The sequence below is a fragment of the Xenopus tropicalis genome, chromosome 8 (genome assembly GCF_000004195.4).
Source record: "Xenopus tropicalis strain Nigerian chromosome 8, UCB_Xtro_10.0, whole genome shotgun sequence".
In the NCBI taxonomy this organism is placed as follows: Eukaryota; Metazoa; Chordata; class Amphibia; order Anura; family Pipidae; genus Xenopus; species Xenopus tropicalis.
In genome coordinates, this window is record NC_030684.2 from 132,624,641 (window position 1) to 132,646,475 (window position 21,835).

Genomic DNA, 21,835 nt, shown 5'->3' on the forward strand with positions numbered 1-21,835 from the left:
AAGTGCAAAAGAAACAGGGAGCAGCATGGAAAGGAATCCTTGGACTTGCTTCTCCGTCACAATTGATAGGCAAAACGGCTTGGGCAGTGCAATATTAACCCAGGCAACTAATGGCTAAGGGAAGATTAGAACCCTTGTTTGCTTCTAGCGCTGCAGTTACACTTTGTAAATGAAACCCAGGGTCTTGTATAGTAATAGGATACTTTGTTAGTACTTTGTAGGCATCAAGGTTTTACCTACAGCTCTCAGCAACGGAATATCCCTGCACCAATGGCACCTCTCCAAGCCACATGGCGGCCATACAAAAATCTGCCTTTTATGAGGAGGTGAGCAGGAACCTTGATGCTGGAATGGCAGTTGATGTCATCTACTTGGACTTTGCTAAAGCGTTTGATACAGTACCTCACAGAAGGTTAATGATCAAATTAAGGAATATTGGCCTAGAACATAATATTTGTAATTGGATAGAGAACTGGCTGAAGGATAGATTACAAAGAGTGGGGGTAAATGGAACATTTTCTAATTGGACCAGTGTGGTTAGTGGAGTACCGCAGGGGTCAGTCCTTGGGCCTTTGCTGTTTAACTTGTTTATTAATGACCTGGAGGTGGGCATAGAGAGTATTGTTTCTATTTTTGCTGATGACACTAAATTGTGCAAAACTATAAGTTCCATGCAGGATGTGCCGCTTTGCAGAGCGATTTGACAAAATTAGATAACTGGGCAGCAAACTGGAAAATGAGGTTCAATGTTGATATTAAGAAGGATATTAATGAGCTGGAGAGAGTGCAGAGACTGCAACTAAACTGGTGTAGGTAACTGGTAAATTGTGCCATATCTCACTGGCAGTCCCCTAGTTATTTCGACAGCTATAAGGGTCCTCTGTGTAATGGGAAGTAAGTGCTTTTTCCTGGATCATAGCATGAACTTTTGCAGTTTCACAGTTTGGCCATAAGGTGGCACTATGGTATAGTATAAAAGGCTGAGCAGCCATAAGTCTGGAGGCCATTTTTGGTATAACCTTTCCACCTGAACAAGCAGGTGGGGAGATTGTGGTGGAACCTGGGTATAGGTGAGGGCAGTGAGGTTGGGGAATGCCCTGCCGGGCGATGTTGGGTAGGGGGTTCCTCACGGTGAGGGCAGTGAGGGGGTTGGGGAATGCCCTGCCGGGGGATGTTGGGTAGGGGGTTCCTCACAGTGAGGGGGTTGGGGAATGCCCTGCCGGGGGATGTTGGGTAGGGGGTTCCTCACGGTGAGGGCAGTGAGGGGGTTGGGGAATGCCCTGCCGGGGGATGTTGGGTAGGGGGTTCCTCACGGTGAGGGCAGTGAGGGGGTTGGGGAATGCCCTGCCGGGGGATGTTGGGTAGGGGGTTCCTCACGGTGAGGGCAGTGAGGTTGGGGAATGCCCTGCCGGGGGATGTTGGGTAGGGGGTTCCTCACGGTGAGGGCAGTGAGGGGGTTGGGGAATGCCCTGCCGGGGGATGTTGGGTAGGGGGTTCCTCACGGTGAGGGCAGTGAGGTTGGGGAATGCCCTGCCGGGGGATGTTGGGTAGGGGGTTCCTCACGGTGAGGGCAGTGAGGGGGTTGGGGAATGCCCTGCCGGGGGATGTTGGGTAGGGGGTTCCTCACGGTGAGGGCAGTGAGGGGGTTGGGGAATGCCCTGCCGGGGGATGTTGGGTAGGGGGTTCCTCACGGTGAGGGCAGTGAGGGGGTTGGGGAATGCCCTGCCGGGGGATGTTGGGTAGGGGGTTCCTCACGGTGAGGGCAGTGAGGGGGTTGGGGAATGCCCTGCCGGGGGATGTTGGGTAGGGGGTTCCTCACGGTGAGGGCAGTGAGGGGGTTGGGGAATGCCCTGCCGGGGGATGTTGGGTAGGGGGTTCCTCACGGTGAGGGCAGTGAGGGGGTTGGGGAATGCCCTGCCGGGGGATGTTGGGTAGGGGGTTCCTCACGGTGAGGGCAGTGAGGGGGTTGGGGAATGCCCTGCCGGGGGATGTTGGGTAGGGGGTTCCTCACGGTGAGGGCAGTGAGGGGGTTGGGGAATGCCCTGCCGGGGGATGTTGGGTAGGGGGTTCCTCACGGTGAGGGCAGTGAGGGGGTTGGGGAATGCCCTGCCGGGGGATGTTGGGTAGGGGGTTCCTCACGGTGAGGGCAGTGAGGTTGGGGAATGCCCTTCCTAGTGATGGGGTAATGGCAGACTCTGTTAATGCCTATAAGAGGGGCCTGGATGAGTTCTGGAACAAATGGAATATCAAAGGCTATTGGTGGAATAAACTACTTGGGTAGCAGTGGGCTGTGTGATTCTGCTGAGTTAGTACAGGTGAAACAGTCAGACAGCACAGTAACTTGTGGTACATTTATTATAACATGGCGGGAAGGCTGGCTCACACTGGCTCTCAGCATAGACAGGAAGTGGGAAACAGGAACTGGATAATGAATCATAGACAAATGGCAAAACAGTACGAATGCCCTTAACCAAAATGTCCACACAAACAGAGGTTACTACAATTGTGATAATTTACAAATAGTATAGATATTGGTACATACAAATAATATACATGTGAGTGGATAGATAGGTCAGTGTGGGTCTGTATGTGAGTGGATAGATAGGTCAGTATGGGTCTGTATGTGAGTGGATAGATAGGTCAGTATGGGTCTGTATGTGAGTGGATAGATAGGTCAGTATGGGTCTGTATGTGAGTGTATAGATAGGTCAGTGTGGGTCTGTATGTGAGTGGATAGATAGGTCAGTATGGGTCTGTATGTGAGTGGATAGATAGGTCAGTGTGGGTCTGTATGTGAGTGGATAGATAGGTCAGTGTGGGTCTGTATGTGAGTGGATAGATAGGTCAGTGTGGGTCTGTATGTGAGTGGATAGATAGGTCAGTATGGGTCTGTATGTGAGTGGATAGATAGGTCAGTGTGGGTCTGTATGTGAGTGTATAGATAGGTCAGTGTGGGTCTGTATGGGAGTGGATAGATAGGTCAGTGTGGGTCTGTATGTGAGTGGATAGGTCAGTATGGGTCTGTATGTGAGTGGATAGGTCAGTGTGGGTCTGTATGTGAGTGGATAGGTCAGTATGGGTCTGTATGTGAGTGGATAGATAGGTCAGTGTGGGTCTGTATGTGAGTGGATAGATAGGTCAGTGTGGGTCTGTATGGGAGTGGATAGATAGGTCAGTGTGGGTCTGTATGTGAGTGGATAGGTCAGTATGGGTCTGTATGTGAGTGGATAGGTCAGTGTGGGTCTGTAAGTGAGTGGATAGATAGGTCAGTATGGGTCTGTATGTGAGTGGATAGATAGGTCAGTGTGGGTCTGTATGTGAGTGGATAGATAGGTCAGTGTGGGTCTGTATGTGAGTGGATAGATAGGTCAGTGTGGGTCTGTATGTGAGTGGATAGGTCAGTATGGGTCTGTATGTGAGTGGATAGATGGGTCAGTGTGGGTCTGTATGTGAGTGTATAGATAGGTCAGTGTGGGTCTGTATGTGAGTGGATAGATAGGTCAGTGTGGGTCTGTATGTGAGTGGATAGATAGGTCAGTGTGGGTCTGTATGTGAGTGGATAGATAGGTCAGTGTGGGTCTGTATGTGAGTGGATAGATAGGTCAGTGTGGGTCTGTATGTGAGTGGATAGATAGGTCAGTATGGGTCTGTATGTGAGTGGATAGATAGGTCAGTGTGGGTCTGTATGTGAGTGTATAGATAGGTGAGTATGGGTCTGTATGTGAGTGGATAGATAGGTCAGTGTGGGTCTGTATGTGAGTGTATAGATAGGTCAGTGTGGGTCTGTATGTGAGTGGATAGATAGGTCAGTGTGGGTCTGTATGTGAGTGGATAGATAGGTCAGTATGGGTCTGTATGTGAGTGGATAGATAGGTCAGTATGGGTCTGTATGTGAGTGGATAGGTCAGTGTGGGTCTGTATGTGAGTGTATAGATAGGTCAGTGTGGGTCTGTATGTGAGTGGATAGATAGGTCAGTATGGGTCTGTATGTGAGTGGATAGGTCAGTGTGGGTCTGTATGTGAGTGGATAGATAGGTCAGTATGGGTCTGTATGTGAGTGTATAGATAGGTCAGTATGGGTCTGTATGTGAGTGGATAGATAGGTCAGTATGGGTCTGTATGTGAGTGGATAGATAGGTCAGTGTGGGTCTGTATGTGAGTGTATAGGTCAGTGTGGGTCTGTATGTGAGTGTATAGATAGGTCAGTGTGGGTCTGTATGTGAGTGGATAGATAGGTCAGTGTGGGTCTGTATGTGAGTGTATAGGTCAGTGTGGGTCTGTATGTGAGTGTATAGATAGGTCAGTGTGGGTCTGTATGTGAGTGGATAGATAGGTCAGTATGGGTCTGTATGTGAGTGGATAGGTCAGTGTGGGTCTGTATGTGAGTGTATAGGTCAGTGTGGGTCTGTATGTGAGTGTATAGATAGGTCAGTGTGGGTCTGTATGTGAGTGTATAGGTCAGTGTGGGTCTGTATGTGAGTGTATAGATAGGTCAGTGTGGGTCTGTATGTGAGTGTATAGGTCAGTGTGGGTCTGTATGTGAGTGTATAGATAGGTCAGTGTGGGTCTGTATGTGAGTGGATAGATAGGTCAGTATGGGTCTGTATGTGAGTGGATAGGTCAGTGTGGGTCTGTATGTGAGTGTATAGGTCAGTGTGGGTCTGTATGTGAGTGTATAGATAGGTCAGTGTGGGTCTGTATGTGAGTGTATAGGTCAGTGTGGGTCTGTATGTGAGTGTATAGATAGGTCAGTGTGGGTCTGTATGTGAGTGTATAGGTCAGTGTGGGTCTGTATGTGAGTGTATAGATAGGTCAGTGTGGGTCTGTATGTGAGTGTATAGGTCAGTGTGGGTCTGTATGTGAGTGTATAGATAGGTCAGTGTGGGTCTGTATGTGAGTGGATAGATAGGTCAGTGTGGGTCTGTATGTGAGTGGATAGATAGGTCAGTGTGGGTCTGTATGTGAGTGTATAGGTCAGTGTGGGTCTGTATGTGAGTGTATAGATAGGTCAGTGTGGGTCTGTATGTGAGTGGATAGATAGGTCAGTGTGGGTCTGTATGTGAGTGTATAGATAGGTCAGTGTGGGTCTGTATGTGAGCGGATAGTTAGGTCAGTATGGGTCTGTATGTGAGTGTATAGATAGGTCAGTGTGGGTTTGTATGTGAGTGGATAGATAGGTCAGTGTGGGTCTGTATGTGAGTGTATAGATAGGTCAGTGTGGGTTTGTATGTGAGTGGATAGATAGGTCAGTATGGGTCTGTATGTGAGTGGATAGATAGGTCAGTGTGGGTCTGTATGTGAGTGTATAGATAGGTCAGTGTGGGTTTGTATGTGAGTGGATAGATAGGTCAGTATGGGTCTGTATGTGAGTGGATAGATAGGTCAGTGTGGGTCTGTATGTGAGTGGATAGATAGGTCAGTATGGGTCTGTATGTGAGTGGATAGGTCAGTGTGGGTCTGTATGTGAGTGGATAGATAGGTCAGTGTGGGTCTGTATGTGAGTGGATAGATAGGTCAGTATGGGTCTGTATGTGAGTGGATAGGTCAGTGTGGGTCTGTATGTGAGTGGATAGATAGGTCAGTGTGGGTCTGTATGTGAGTGGATAGATAGGTCAGTATGGGTCTGTATGTGAGTGGATAGGTCAGTGTGGGTCTGTATGTGAGTGGATAGATAGGTCAGTGTGGGTCTGTATGTGAGTGGATAGATAGTTTAGTGTGGGTCTGTATGTGAGTGGATAGGTCAGTGTGGGTCTGTATGTGAGTGGATAGGTCAGTGTGGGTTTGTATGTGAGTGTATAGATAGGTCAGTGTGGGTTTGTATGTGAGTGTATAGATAGGTCAGTGTGGGTCTGTATGTGAGTGGATAGATAGGTCAGTGTGGGTCTGTATGTGAGTGGATAGATAGGTCAGTATGGGTCTGTATGTGAGTGGATAGATAGGTCAGTATGGGTCTGTATGTGAGTGGATAGGTCAGTGTGGGTCTGTATGTGAGTGGATAGGTCAGTATGGGTCTGTATGTGAGTGGATAGATAGGTCAGTATGGGTCTGTATGTGAGTGGATAGATAGGTCAGTATGGGTCTGTATGTGAGTGGATAGATAGGTCAGTATGGGTCTGTATGTGAGTGGATAGGTCAGTGTGGGTCTGTATGTGAGTGGATAGGTCAGTATGGGTCTGTATGTGAGTGGATAGATAGGTCAGTATGGGTCTGTATGTGAGTGGATAGATAGGTCAGTGTGGGTCTGTATGTGAGTAGATAGATAGGTCAGTGTGGGTCTGTATGTGAGTGGATAGGTCAGTGTGGGTCTGTATGTGAGTGTATAGATAGGTCAGCATGGGTCTGTATGTGAGTGGATAGATAGGTCAGTATGGGTCTGTATGTGAGTGGATAGGTCAGTATGGGTCTGTATGTGAGTGGATAGATAGGTCAGTGTGGGTCTGTATGTGAGTGGATAGGTCAGTATGGGTCTGTATGTGAGTGGATAGGTCAGTATGGGTCTGTATGTGAGTGTATAGATAAGTCAGTGTGGGTTTGTGGGTGCTGGGTTTATTGGAAGGGTTGACTTTGATAAACTTTTTTCAACCCAACTTAACTATGAAACTTTGTAAACTCCAGAAAAAGAGACCGACATTATGGGGTTAATAAATGTCATTTTTTTAATTAAGAAGCACGGAGAACTATATACAAAGGGGCGGGGCTAATAATGAAGACATATTTGCAATAAATATATATTTGCCCTTCAGACATGAGACTGAGGTCACTGAAGGCAATACCAGAGCTCGGTTGCAGTCACAGGTTATTTAATAATATATATAAATGCCTGGTTTGAGACTCGGAGGAATCATATTCCCATTGCACCCTTCCCTCTGGGTTGTTTTGTGTTATACACTGGGCAGGAAGTGATGGGTGCAAAGGGATATTGCTTCCCCGCCTTGGACCAGAAGTGGCCACCACCACAACACAGCTCTGCACTAGGGAACCTTTTTCCTATCAGGTTGATATGGCTGCAGAGAGGCCGGTAGCTAAACAACCATGGGGGGGAGTAGTTCCCCTTTAAAGCTGACATGCCAATATATTGCAAGAACCTATTTTTTCTAATTATATATTTTAGTATTCAGGTTTATTTAGTGCTTTAGAGCAACAGATTCCAGCTTTCTTCATGTCTAGTAACCCATAGTAACAGGCAGCATTTACTGCTCCTGTGTTTGAAAATATCTGTCTGGTTGCTACGGGTTACTAGACTTGAATCTGTTAATGTTACCCCCTTTAGTAACTGAGGCAGCCAGAAATATAAAAGATAAACTCAGCAAAGTGACTTTCTCACTCAAACTAATGAATTGAACCCAGTCGGTAGTACCATTCCTGTTCAATAGGGGGCAGTGAAGCACAGGGAATCTCTCTGCACAGTTTATTTTCACAGCTGGAATCACTACTGGAGCCGCCTCCCAAGCTGAATATTTGTATTAGCCAGAGATTTAGAGCAGTTTATAATGTTCACCCCCTCCTACGCCCATGAAGCGGGTAGGTGGTCCCAGAATTCAATGTTCGATGAGCAGCTCGATAAGGGCAAAAGTAAAAGTGACTTGTAGCGTTTAATGAATTTATCATGGAGATCGGCGATAATTCATCTTGTGCGTCTCTGGCTGGGTTTGAACTCACGACATCTGGGGAGACGGCAGGAAGCCGCCACTTGAAAGCTTTAGTCCCCCGATTAATGAGCGTTTTTATTAATGAACCTTTCAAATTGCTTATTATGCAAGTGAACAATCATGGATAATGTGCAGGACAATGCTTTATAGTCGTTTTATGCGTAGAGTTTTAAAGGAAAAGTAACACCAAAAAATAAAATAGCTTTAAAGTAATAAAAATATAATGCACTGCTGCCCTGCACTGGTAAAACTGGTGTGTTTGCTACAGTAACACTACTATAATTTATATAATAAGCTGCTGTGTAGCCACGGGGGCAGCCATTCAAGCTGGAAAAAAGGAGAAAAGGCACAGGTTACATAGCAGATAACAGATAAGTTCTGTAGAATACAATAGTGTTGTATCTGTTATCTGCTATGTGCCTGTGCCTTTTCTCCTTTGAATGGCTGCCCCCATGGCTACACAACAGCTTATTTATATAAATTATAGTAGACTTTTTGAAGTAAACACACAACTTTTACCAGTGCAGGGCAGCAGCACATTATATTTTAGTTAGTTTTATACACTTTTATATTTTGGTGTTACTGTTCCTTTAATTGGTCCTCAGAATTAGGCCTCTCCTCTATTTAATAATGCCCAGTATTGTACGTCTCTGTCTCTGTATTTATATATTAGGCGACTGCCTTCTGCTACTAATCTTAATTCTGTTGGTGAAATAAAACCTTTCGAGAACTTGCTCCTCGTGGGTGGGACCTTGGTCCCACCCCTGCTTAAGCAGGTCTAATAGAGCAGGATGGGAAGATTGCAGTCCCAGGTCATTAAGAACATTTATAATTCGTTGGGGGCTTGTGAGACAGTAGATGGAGTTTGGGCCAGATTGTGGGTGTGGTCAGATGTAGCTGGGAATGGTTGTGAATGATTTGGGGAGTGGCCTAAGGCCCCTCTAGTTGGGTTGGTTACATCAGAAAGTATCTGAGTGAGGTTTTTAGAACCAGAGTCAGATACTTGGTTAAATCTTGTTTAATCGTCGGGTTAAAGTGTTACCTTTATGGAGTAAAGCCCCTGCAGATATGAAAATCAAAGTCTCCCTAATGCTTATAGCAATACACGCCGTACAGTCGCTGCTCCTTATCCGGGAAACCGAAACTCCTGACGCCGGGATCTGGGAGTCCTCCGCACCTTTCCCGAGGTTCCGCTATGGGGAAACGGACACTGCCGTCGGATAACCAGCCGCCGTCACAGTGATCCATGCTGAAGAACTTCCAGGCGGCGTAGAGTTGGCCAACCTTGGAGATCTCTGCCTGGTGGGTTTTGCAGGTATCAACGGCTTCTTTGTGGGTCAAGGGGCCGTGGACATAGAAGACGTGTCCTGCAGAGCAAATAAGCAAATGAGTGGCATAACTAGAAGATACTGGGGGTCAAAGCAAAATGATTTTAGGGCCCCTTGAAGAAGAAAAGTGAAGGGGTAGGAGTTCTTCAACATCGTTCCCTACCTTAATGGAACCCTCACAACAAATTAACGGCTCAGGGTGCTCTTCTGAGCACTTTTGCAATTAACATGATGCAATTAACCTGCTGTTCATTTAGGCTGACCAGCCACATTTGGCAGAAAATTGAGTTAGTGAGAAACATCTTGTGATGTTCCTCTGCTCACTAACCTAAGGTTGGCCGATATGAATAAGGTTCTTATGTGATCATTTATGGGGTACATCTTCCTTTTTAATGAATTGCATTCACATTGGGCTCTTACCGTTCAAAGCGGAGGTGAAACAGAAGGCATCATATTTGTCCTTCAGCTTGTCCTTGGGGCCGTAGCTGCGGATTCCAGGAGGGAGGTTGCCCCCACATGGCTCGCGGGGGATTATTATGGGATAGTGGATGGTCCCATCTATGAGCCAGCCAGCATTGCACCAATCCAAGCCATCGGTCCATGCTGGAATGGAAAACAGAAATAACTATACAACAGGGGGGGGGGGGGGGGGGGGGTCACAGTCTGCCTCTCCAAAAAGACAAACATCCATCAAGTTCAACCCTTGGTTCAGAGACTTTAGAATTCATTTCTAGCGGTTTCTAGAATTAGTTGGGTTGTACAGTGTTTGAGGTGTATCCTAACATATCCTCTTTTAATTTTAAATGTTCTGGTGAAGGCTACAGGGTCCAGGTATATAAATTGCCCTGTTCCAATAGACCCAAATAATAGGGGGGGGGGGGCGGAGTAACAGTGTCAGACTTTGTAACTATTAGGAGAAGCCCTACCATTTGCTCTTCCACCGATTTCAAACCTGTCCATGGAATCCACCTACACCCCACTAATAATGGCTATACACATTTTGGGGGCAATTAGCAACACATAACGTATTTATTTAACCAATCTACTATTGCCCAGTCCTGGACCTTTATTTCCAGAACACAGCAATATTCTTACATTGGTAAAGCTGGGAATATGTGGCCAGCCTGCCGTCTTGCTCCTCACAAGCTTGCCGGGCCTCCACGTAGTTGAATTTGTAGCGCCCTCCACTGGACTGATATGGAAACACAACTCCTGTAATAAAAAAAGGAAGGGTCATCAATGAGTGTGTGTGTAAGGGTCTGCTGGGATTTGATCCCAGGACCTCCTGGTTGTTGGCTGCTCTCCCTAACCATTGAGCCAGGAGAGCAGCCAGCAAGAGGTGATTGTCTTGTGTTCCCTTTCATCTGTGTCCTGGGCTTGGTAACATCACCCCAGCATCCTTATTGGCTAGGTGGGGTCAGCCAATCAGGCCCTATTTAAGCCCAGCCCTCCTCACACTCCTTGCCTGAACATTGGTCTAACATTAAGCACTGTGGCCTGTGCCTAGTTTGTGTTTCCTGTTCTGGCTCCTTGTCTTGTTTCCTCGCTTCCTTTGCTCCTTTGTCTTGTTCCTGTTCTCGCTCCTTGCTCGCTTCTTACTCCTCACTCCTGATCTTTGTCTTGCCTGCTATATCCCATCCTGTCCTGTCTGGTCCCGTCTGGTCTACACCCGATCCATCCTGGCCTGTCTAGGCCCATCTGGTCTACGCTCGCTCCGTCCTGTCCTGTCTAGTCCCGTCTGGTCTACGGTCGCTCCGTCCTGTCTAGTCCCGTCTGGTCTACGCTCGCTCCGTCCTGTCCTGTCTAGTCCCGTCTGGTCTACGCCCGATCCGTCCTGTCCGGTCTAGTCCCGTCTGGTCTACGCTCGCTCCGTCCTGTTCTGTCTGGTCCCATCTGGTCTACGCCCGCTACGTCCTGTCTAGTCCCGTCTGGTCTACACCTGCTCCGTCCTGTCCTGTCTAGTCCCGTCTGGTCTACGCCCACTCTGTCCTGTTCTGTCTGGTCCCATCTGGTCTACGCCCGCTACGTCCTGTATAGTCCCATCTGGTCAACACCCGCTCCGTCCTGTCCTGTCTAGTCCCGTCTGGTCTACGCCCACTCTGTCCTGTTCTGTCTGGTCCCATCTGGTCTACGCCTGCTCCGTCCTGTCTAGTCCCATCTGGTCAACACCCGCTCCGTCCTGTCCTGTCTGGTCCCATCTGGTCTACGCCTGCTAGGTTCTGTCTACGCCCACTCCATCTTGTAACAGCCCCTGCCTGAAGGACTCTCCTTCCTATCTCCCATCTCCCACTAGTAACAGTGTAGCACCTTGTGGCCCCAATGATATCCTTCACTCGTAACAGCTTATTTAGGAATGTTTCATCCAAGAAAGGCCCACACCCATTCTACCTACAGACTGTTTTACATCAAACTTTGCATCTGTCAAAAATGATTGGTGGGAACAGGAAATGCTATTACCCTCCAACTGTAATGATAAAGTTAAACTTTGATCTTCTAGACCATTCACCAGCTCACATCGGTATCGTCCTTCATCCTCTAGAGTCACATTGGCGATCACCAAGGAGGCATCAAGACGGTGGTTCCGCCTGAGACGAGCCCGACCTTTCAGTCTGTCATAGTTCTTGTGGTGCTTTCCATTGGAGATCAATATGAGGTTCTCCAGAGGGTCAGCTGAGTTGACCTTGCTCCATTTCACCCTGTAGATCGGTGGTCGCATGCGTAGAATGCAAGGAAGGACGACATTGGCTCCTCTTTGGGTTAGAATCACATGGTGAATGGGATCCAGCAGAAATTTTGGCGGCGCCGAGTCCACTGCATATAAACAAAGGAAACTATATGAATTTATGTCTCTGTATCATCGTCCAATGTCTCCAGCTTCAATACTGTAGAAGAAAACAAAAACCATATGTTTAGGGTGGAGGCAAATATGAGAGCAATATTTTCTAATGGACGGATCTCTATATCAAAGAAAACGTGGACTAATAAATATTTTGGGGAAAAGAACTCTGAAGCTGCGGTAAAAACATCACGGGGAAGAGTTGGCTTTCTGCTTAGGATCTCCGGTCATAAAACATGGTCTCCACCCTTAGGTGGACCATCTGGAGACGTGTGTAAAGAACTGGAGTATGGCTACCGGCCACGTGGAACTGCCTCAAGCCAGATTTAAACAACATAGATGTAAAAAAAAATGATATAATTCTAAAACCGTGTCTATGATATATCAGGAGCCGCCTTATTTTATCCAGATGTTTGAATATATATACGTGTGTATGTTAATGGCATTCTGGGTAGGCAGTAGTGATCTGAGGGTATATTTATCAAACATCTTATATAATAATTACAAACTAATAAGATTAAAGCTTTAAAATAAAAAAAACTGTAAGAAAATTTGCCCCGGTACTATTGGCCATGATTTGAATACCATTTCCAATGTTGAAGGAGCCCCCAACGCCAGTGCATTACTGGAGAATGCCATTTATGACGCTGTTCAGATAGACACACCCCAATTATGCCCATGTCTAGTTGTCTACACCCCATTCTGGATTTTTATAATGAGATTATAACACAATAGGGGGACAATGGGAGATAATGAAGACGCTGGTGGGCACCCTGCCAGAAAGACAGCAGATCCTTTAGGTGGCCATACACGTGAAGATCCGCTTGCTTGGCGAGGTCGCCAAGCGAGCAGATCTTCTCCCGATATCCCCACCTACGGGTGGGCGATATCGGGGAAAATGTAGGCTACTTCGATCACTGGGCCCTGGTGCCAAACGATCTAATTATAATGGCGGCAATGTGGCAGTCGGTTCGGGGACCGTATCAATGAGCCGATGCGGTCCCCGATCTGGCTAAATCTTTTAACCTGCCCGATCGATATCTGGCCAATTTCAGGCCAGATATCGGTCAGGCAGGCCCATCGTTGCTGCCCCTACATGGGCCGATAAGGTGCTGAATCGGTCCAAGGGACCCATATCGACCCGTGTATGGCCACCTTTAGGCAAGGCTGGATCTGCAAGATGAGCCTGTAGCACTCATATTAGCTCGAAGGGAAAAGCAAAAGCAAATCATGATGCAACCTACATAGGAACCAACATATGTAATAAAAGCCTCTAAGTTTGCCATGGGGCAGTAACCCATAGCAACCAATATGATGTTTGTTTTTAAACAGGTGACCAGTAAATGCTGCCTGCTGATTGGATGCTATGGGTTACCACTCCTGGGCTGTCTTTTTTACATGACCCCATTAATATCTCTATTGGTTGGACAAAGCCATTGGGAAACTAAAGTATGAATTTATAGTGCCCATTCAGGGTGACTATGATCACACAATACCAATGATGGTCACCCCAAATTAAAGAGTTTAGGTTATATATAGACACCTGGGGACGTACCTTTATACAGGCTTTTATAGGATAAAAATCGCCCCCTCCGCCCCGTGTAGCTCCTGCCCCCTCGGCTCTGCCGCCATATTTAGCTGCAAGAACCTTGCGGTGGATCTGTACTGCTAATGTGTAATTATGTATCTCTAAATGCAGAGCTGGGGGTCATCAAGTCAGTAATGAAAAACTCTTTCCGTAGTGTGGGAATGGTTTGCTTGGCTGGGCCCTACCCTATCTACCCTGGGAGATGTCCTATTGCTTAGTAGGTATCACCCTAGGGCACCATCGATGGTGTGAGTGTGCAGAAGAGAAACCTCAGACCCTGATTCCTGTCGGCGCTACGGTAGATGCTGGTGCCTTGAAGAAGGTTGGAGAAGCAGGAGAACATCAGGATATAGAGTAGGACCATCTTGGGAAGGCCTTGAGGGGTTTGCCTATAATGAGAAAAAGAGAGAAGCATCCAAAGTGTCTTATATAGATAATTCTATATTAAGCCTCGTAATATTACTCTTCCAGGTATGTCTTCTTATACTGAGGACAACAGAATAGACCTTGTTATAAAGGGAGTGAGATGGCAAGGGCACCCTGAGGGCCCATGTTACTCCTTGAGGGCCCATGTTAATCCCTGAGGGCCCATGTTAATCCCTGAGGGCCCATGTTAATCCCTGAGGGCCCATGTTAATCCCTGAGGGCCCATGTTACTCCTTGAGGGCCCATGTTAATCCCTGAGGGCCCATGTTAATCCCTGAGGGCCCATGTTTATCCCTGAGGGCCCATGTTAATCCCTGAGGGCCCATGTTTATCCCTGAGGGCCCATGTTTATCCCTGAGGGCCCATGTTAATCCCTGAGGGCCCATGTTAATCCCTGAGGGCCCATGTTAATCCCTGAGGGCCCATGTTTATCCCTGAGGGCCCATGTTAATCCTTGAGGGCCCATGTTAATCCCTGAGGGCCCATGTTTATCCCTGAGGGCCCATGTTAATCCCTGAGGACCCATGTTAATCCCTGAGGGCCCATGTTAATCCCTGAGGGCCCATGTTAATCCCTGAGGGCCCATGTTAATCCCTGAGGGCCCATGTTACTCCCTGCTCAGCACCATAAAGCCTCGCTAGGAGAAAACCAATCCAAGCTGGAAACGCGTTGACACCAGCTGTTATGAGCCGAAGCCACGGATATCAGGGGAACATTATAAAAGTGATTGTTATAGCATCATTGTGGCTTTTTGTTTTCTAACCGGCCAAGGATTGTGCGGCTCCTAAGCATTTCCTAACAGCTCATTATCCCTAAACAAAACAACGTGCGCTCAGTAACGAGGGCTTTGTTCCCCTTTAGTTTGGCAGGGAGCTGATTCATAGCCTGCAAGTTACAGGGAAGCTCAACATCCGCTGAGCAGGGAGTGCAACCGGTCATGAACTTCTAATTCCTGCTCAGTTGGATCCATCTCGTCAATGTATCTTGTAAAAACAATCTAATCATTGATTGGATTATTCCATTGTGTGGGAGGGTGTGCTTCCATTTTTTACTTGTCTATTGTCTCTCTATGCAGGCTGCTATTTAATAGATGTTCCCCTTAATAGTAAAAAGGGTAGAAAGCCTTATAATTCATTTTTGGCATGATGTAGGCCAGGGCTGTCCAACTGTCCCGCCCTGCCTATGGATAGGGATGCTACCCTGCCTGTATTTGATTGGCCTAGCCTGAAAATCGCCAGCATTGGCCAGACCGGTATTTCATATTAACTGGCAATATATCTGCAGGTAAGTTTGAAAGAATAGCAACCCTATATATAATCTATATAATCCCTCTCTTTCCTGACTCTTTCTGCTGCAGATCACCCCCTTTTATATAGAGGCCAGCCTATGCCCTTCCCAGTATCCCTACCCACCCATCCATTTCCCCACCCCATTCACCCATTTTCTCCGCCCCATCCACCCATTCCCCTGCCTAGCCTGCCCATTTCCCCGCCCCCAAGTGATGTCACTGCCCACCTCCAACCTCTGGGTGGAGTCATATTGGGTACCAAAGACTTGCCCTTTGGCATCATGGAAGATGGAATTGGGACCTGCTTGGGACAGGTATTAGCAGTGTCGGACTGGGGCCCCAGGGGCCCACTCTCCAAAATATCTTTCCCCCTTCCCTCACCCAACCTCTTTATTCTCCCAGTCTCTTTTATTTACATGCTAGTATCTATCCTTCCATCTATTTCTCCTCTTTCTTCCCATTCAGAATTAAGGAATGACCATCAAACAGGCCAAATGGTCAGGAGCAGGGGGGCCACTGACACCTGGGCCCACTGGGAGTTTTCCTGGTATCCTGGTGGGCCAGTCCGACACTGGGTATTAGGTACAGGGTTCCCATAGGGCAGTAAGTGCTGCACTTCAAAATCCCTCAAGGTGCAAAGTGCATTAAGTATATATGTGGGTTCCATGGGATCCAGATAGGCACCCCCTTATCCTTCCAAGTCTGGTTCCCCTGCTCATAGGTAACAAACCCCTTTTATTGTGGATATCTTCTCAGAAAATACCATTGTGATAATAATGTCATAACCAACAGCGGCTTCTTATATTGTACCATATGGCAAATGAGAGCAACTGGCACAAGATTAATATCACCCCGCTGCCCCCCAATAACACCGAACCATGATTCCTTGCCTCTCTTTTTGGCTTTGCATGAAATATAAGATAAACTGAATGCAAAGCCTTTCTAGGAATCGTATATTAAATGCAGATTTATTCAGCTGAGCATCGTGTAAATAGATTTCTGCCCGGGCACACCTATTTTGCCATGGGTGCAACTGTGGACAATTTATGCACAAATGTTTCATCTAAATTTTTTGGCACAAAATTCTGAATCATTTTTTTTGCAATTATACTTGATGCTGGGGCGGGGGCAAATGTTTTATAATAGAAAAACCATGACATGCTACCCCAGGGCCCCCCGGCCACCTACTCACCCATTGCCAGCCCCTCGCCCCCTGTGTGCATACCTTATTCTTCACCACAATCAGGGGAGGGAGGGCAGCAGGGATGGGGTCTGGGTCAGCAAGACCCGCCGTTTTTTTTCCCGGTCTCCTACCAGCCCATTCCAACCCTGATTGCTTAAGCCCTGGCTCTTTTTTTATAATGAGATATTAAAGAGAGAATACATTTTAAAAGCAAGTTCTGATAGGAACTAATATAGAGGCAAATGAAGGAAAAAATTGGTAAACCAGGAAAGGGAAAATAAATGCCCTAAATAAAGCAGCCAATGACTGTCATTTTGATGGAGCACAAAACAAATAAGGTGGCAGAGATGAAGTCGTATATAACGTATTTTCGTTTTTACTACATTTATGTGCCCCTTTAGGCCTTTACGGATTGACGTTACCCGAGGGTCTGGGACTGGGGCACCTGGACTACTTTTCTTTTTGTGTTCTGACCTTTGGCATAAAAATAAAGGGCCAGCCTCTGTATTTTGTTTTAATTACAACATTGGCCCGTGGTATTACTTTCCAGAATCTTCCTATAAAGTTGCTCCTCCACCTGGGCAGAAGTGCAACGTGCCGCCCTCGGACCAAGCAGCCATGTTTGCTAAACTTAATAGTGAAACCATTTATGCTTTTTGCCTTGGTTCAAGAAGATACAAAGCTGAATTGGAGTAACCCAGAATATAAGTGGGCGGCTGCAACTTAAACAGTGTCCCAGTTGGTATGTGCCATAATACTCCTAGTTCAATCAGAGGTTTTGTTAAGTCTTTACTTGTCTTAGAATCACTCATGTAAGATTTGAGATGCCCCCCATCCATTATTTATATATTGTATTAGTCTTTTATTAAGGTAGCCCCAACTACAACCAACATCCATAACACCATGAAGCTTTCACCTATTGTGATATCTCAGTTGGGTATCAGAGCTAGGCCCCAGGCACAGGGTAAGACTTACCTCATGAGAATATATTCCTGGTATGACGTCTCCCCATTATCATGATGTATCAGGGACCCTCTCATCTTCATGGGCGTCCCTCAGCCTGTCTTGGCATCCTGTGGGCGAGTTCTTCATGAACCTGGTTGATGCTGCCTTAGCTCTGCCGGTCTCTGCAAGGTGACACTTCCTCTGGACAATGACACGGGGGACACTGGGTATTTCTTCTCAAGCTGCCCTTCTGTCTCGGAGTCAGTAAACAGTTTGTGTGCCTGTCATTCACTTCCCTTCTGAACTCATGAGAATGGCAGCGCACACAATCTGTCATTGTTCTGTCCCGAGGACGGCTTGTCAATGCCTAGCCTGTGTTGTCTCGCTGATGCAGAGTCTCCGAATCTCAAGGGAAATGTCAACATGGAGTTTTCTGGATACCTCTGGTGTCTCAGCCTCTAATCCTACTTTCCATCCTACACCAACAGACACACAAACAAGGCCTAGTGTCCTGTGTAACCTTTGGGTAGGCCCTTGAAGAAACAAAGCTTTATCCAAAGACCAACACCTGCAACTTGTAACGCCCCAAAGGCAGTTCCCATAAACCCTTCCTACACATACAACTGTCTCTTTGAGCCATTTAAGGCTTAGATGTGGATAGGATGGGGACATCAGACAAGAGTATGTATTGTGTAAAGTTGTAGCATTAGATATTATGAATTACGGGTCACTTAAGAATTCACTGGAACTGTCTATTTGCAAAGAAAGAGACAGTGACACCCCTGACAACATCAAGCAGGTATTTGCCTGTGTTTTATTCACAACAGGGTTTTCCACGAAACAAGTCACTTTTAGTTTTACACAGAATATGCCACAAACAAGTTAAAGTGCATTCTTCTGATACCAGAAAAGACCAGGTCCCTGGCATAAAAAACCCGTTCTTTGAATCATGCCTCGGCAACTATAAGGGCAATTCTGACCAGTAAATGCAACTATATTACTCACCATCTTCTTTATTGCCCCCTCTTATTTCTTTAAGCTCCTATGGCTAGTTCCCCCACTTCCTGGTTCCTACTTCCTCAACAAAAACATTGCTCCTTGCCCCACCCCCTTTTTTTCACCTGTACTGGCTTTTCGACCTGAGTGAACACAGCCCCTGTTATTCTCTGCTTTGTCCCATAGTGTAGAGCTGGAAAAGAAAAAATGGCACCTGTTAACACTGTTTACATTTAATCCATTGTGTTTTGTAAGCAAGACTGTATTTAGGTCCAGTGCCTCCCTAGGTACCAGGCCTAAATGTTCCCCCCACGTTGCTGAAATGATGTCACTTCCAGTTGTGTGATGTCACTTCCTTATGTGCCACAGTGTGCTTTATTGTTAACCCCTCATCCCCCCAAGTCCATCGGCAGATTTCCTTAGCAACTTTGTAGCCGAGGCGGGGGGGGGGGTATTTTAGTATGTTTTCTTATATTTAGGCACTCAAGGGCTGCCCCTTTAAAAGCTAGACAGACCCTTGGGTGCCTTATATAAATACGGCCCTGCCTGTAAGGTAAAGTGGTCATTTAAACTTTAAAAAGGGTTGCCAAATTTGGGGTAGTTTACATTAGAAATTAAATATAAATGTAATTAGACAAGTAGCACTGTGTGTATGCAGTATTTTGATAGGTGGATAAGTACAGCGTGTCAGCTGATCTGATCCGCCTATCCCCACGATTCAGGTTTCACATGGCAACCATCCACTGGGTGCAAACCTACCACTGGAACGCAACCTGAATCTCTAGTTGACTGTCTAGAAGCCGATCCTTTAGGAAGTGATCACTGCTTCTCATTGGCTAATACAGAGCTGTGCTTGGCTCTATTGTATTAATGTCCGGAGATCATGTCTAGCAATCAGTGATCACTGCAGGGTTGGGTAAGGAAGACTCTTTGGGAATGTCCTGTACCTACTGACTGGCCTTTAGTGTTTCAATGGCACTTGTGGTGAGTGAATCTGTCCCATTTCGCTTCGCCGGAAAATTCAAGTATCTTGCGAAATACTCACAAAATGGCGAAAAATTTGCTATTCTTTTGTCACCCGCGGCTATTCTTTTGTCACCCGCGGCTATTCTTTTGTCGCACGACTATTCTTTTGGCTGCCCCTGACTATTCTTTTTTGACGCACGACTATTCTTTTGACGCCCACGGCTATTCTTTTGACGCCCACGGCTATTCTTTTGACGCCCGTGACTATTCTTTTTTGACGCGCGACTATTTTTTTTTGATGCGCGACTATTCTTTTTTGACGTGCGACTATTCTTTTGTTGCGTGACTATTCTTTTTTGATGCGCGACTATTCTTTTGTCGCCCGTGGCTATTCTTTTGTCGCGTGCGGCTATTCTTTTGTCGCGTGCGGCTATTCTTTTGTCGCGTGCGGCTATTCTTTTGTCGCACGACTATTCTTTTGGCTGCCCCTGACTATTCTTTTTTGACGTGCGACTATTCTTTTGATGCCCATGGTTATTCTTTTGTCACGCGACTATTCTTTTTTGATGCGCCACTATTCTTTTGTCGCCCGCAGCTACTCTTTTGTCATGCAGCTATTCTTTTGACGCCCATGACAATTCTTTTTTGATGCACGACTATTCTTTTGACGTGGGCGACAATTTTTAGACGCATGGCAAATTTTTCCACAACTAATTTTTTCATCCGTTTTGCGAAACAATCCGCCAATGGCGAAACACGGAATTTCGCCGCGAATCCATGCCTGGTGAAACATTTCGTCCCATCACTAAATGGCAATGCTCAGTGATCCCTGTGCAATGATGACTGCAGATCGACCTATACGTTGGGAACACCTATATGTTGGGAAACTGAACATTATACTCTATGGCTATGCTACTATTATGGCGCTGATCAGTTCCTGCCAAAGTGATCACTATTTATATCCAGAGATAACTGCTTCGGTTTATTGATCCCTGCAGTCTCCATTAAAAGTGCTCTAAACCAACTGCCAACCTAGAAAAGCCTTGTGGGTTCTGAAAACCCGTGGAGGGATCGCTCTGTATCACTTGTTATTTCTGTTTTTGTGTTTATTTTAAAGAATTTGGGGTATGAGCTAAAAAAACCTAAATCCATGTGGCTGCTTAAATACCGGAGAGGGGGCCGGGGGGGAATATACACATATATGGAGTCAATATGATCCGGAGAACGGCTGGAACTCATTTGCTGGCATATTTTTGGAAGCTCTACAAAGAATGTGAAATGAAAAATAATATATAATAATAGATGGGGATGATCAAATATAACTTTTCTGTATTAACAATCGATTATCCCCGTCTATTATATTTCTCCTTATTAATTGCTAGGAGGTTCATTCTATAATCCTTTGACTTTGTCAGAAGTCATTATTTCAGGCTCCCAAGCTGTTTACTAAGGATATCAGATTTGATATTTATATTGAATAAATATACTGTGTTCTCCATCTAGTTTAAGTTAAATGTGTATCAGCAGAATTCAGGTCCGACTCTATGCTCTATATAGTGCCATAGGGGCTGCAGGAATTGTATTTCAGTGGCCCCTGAGGGACTAAGCTTGCTGCCCAGTGGCAGTTTACCTTTGGGTTGCCAACTATCACCCTGCTTAAACCCGGGCAGAGGGGCGGAGACAGTGACATCAGGGGAGTGGGGCACTGACATCACAGGGGCAGGGCTATAATACAGGGATCGACGATTGGCCGATTGCCACATCAATTTAGGAGAGTCCTTCCTGGTTTTCCAAATTCGGAAACCCAGACAGCCCTTGTGAAAACCATGGTGTCCAGGTGAAACCCAAATGGCAACCCTATCACTATCTGTAGACCTGTAGGGCTACTGTGGTAAATATCACCATCATTGCACCCCAACTTGGATATTACCTTCCCTGGCCCAGCCCTTCTGAATATATTCTATATTTGTAGGCCTGTCAACCCCCCCCCCCCCCCCCCCCAATATTAGGGGTCTGCGGTGTGTCCAGGCATTGTGTGGGTGCAAAACAACATGCCATGGACATATCTGGTCCAATATGGAGCACTTAGGCACTGGCCATGGGTTGGCTATCTGAGCCAATGAGGGACTGGGTGAGGTGCCAGGGACGCATGGCTGTGAATATAAACATATCAGCTGCCCTGTTATTGTTGGGGACACACAATGAACAATGAAAAGGCATTTCAATGCAGCTGAGCCACTAGGGGTGTTTGCATTGGCTCTTGTACAATGAGTCCAGCTTAATATAAATCTCCTTACAATACTCATTTGTAGACTGCTGCCTTGCTTTCCAGAGGCTCCCAGAGGACTGGGTCCTTCCAGCTAAGGGCCTACTCCCAACTAAGGGCCTACTCCCAGCTAAGGGCCTACTCCCAGCTAAGGGCCTACTCCCAGCTAAAGGCCTACTCCCAACTAAGGGCCTACTCCCAACTAAGGGCCTACTCCCAGCTAAGGGCCTACTCCCAGCTAAGGGCCTACTCCCAGCTAAAGGCCTACTCCCAACTAAGGGCCTACTCCCAACTAAGGGCCTACTCCCAGCTAAGGGCCTACTCCCAACTAAGGGCCTACTCCCAGCTAAGGGCCTACTCCCAG

The 21,835-nt window shown here is 46.6% G+C and overlaps 1 protein-coding gene across 1 annotated transcript; it reads right to left on the minus strand.

Annotated features, from left to right (window-relative positions):
- Positions 1–8,229: 8,229 nt before the first annotated feature.
- Positions 8,230–17,738, minus strand: hapln2 (hyaluronan and proteoglycan link protein 2). Its single transcript, XM_002941504.5, has 6 exons — positions 17,274–17,738; positions 13,678–13,790; positions 11,435–11,788; positions 10,073–10,189; positions 9,398–9,580; positions 8,230–9,016 (listed from the first exon to the last, which is right to left on the minus strand). The coding sequence occupies exons 1-6, from the start codon at positions 17,342–17,344 to the stop codon at positions 8,736–8,738; spliced, it is 1,119 nt and encodes a 372-aa protein (XP_002941550.2). The 5' UTR covers positions 17,345–17,738; the 3' UTR covers positions 8,230–8,735.
- Between the last annotated feature and the right edge of the window lie 4,097 nt (positions 17,739–21,835).

Bases quoted from the DNA above. Each gene is read 5' to 3' on its own strand.
- hapln2 (XM_002941504.5), bottom strand. From the start codon at position 17,344: ATGAAGATGAGAGGGTCCCTGATACATCATGATAATGGGGAGACGTCA. The intron at 11,789-13,677 runs GTCTGAGGTTTC...GTTTATATGCAG, and splicing joins TAGCGCCGACAGGAATCAGG to TGGACTCGGCGCCGCCAAAA. The intron at 10,190-11,434 runs GTAATAGCATTT...TTTTTATTACAG, and splicing joins TTTATCATTACAGTTGGAGG to GAGTTGTGTTTCCATATCAG.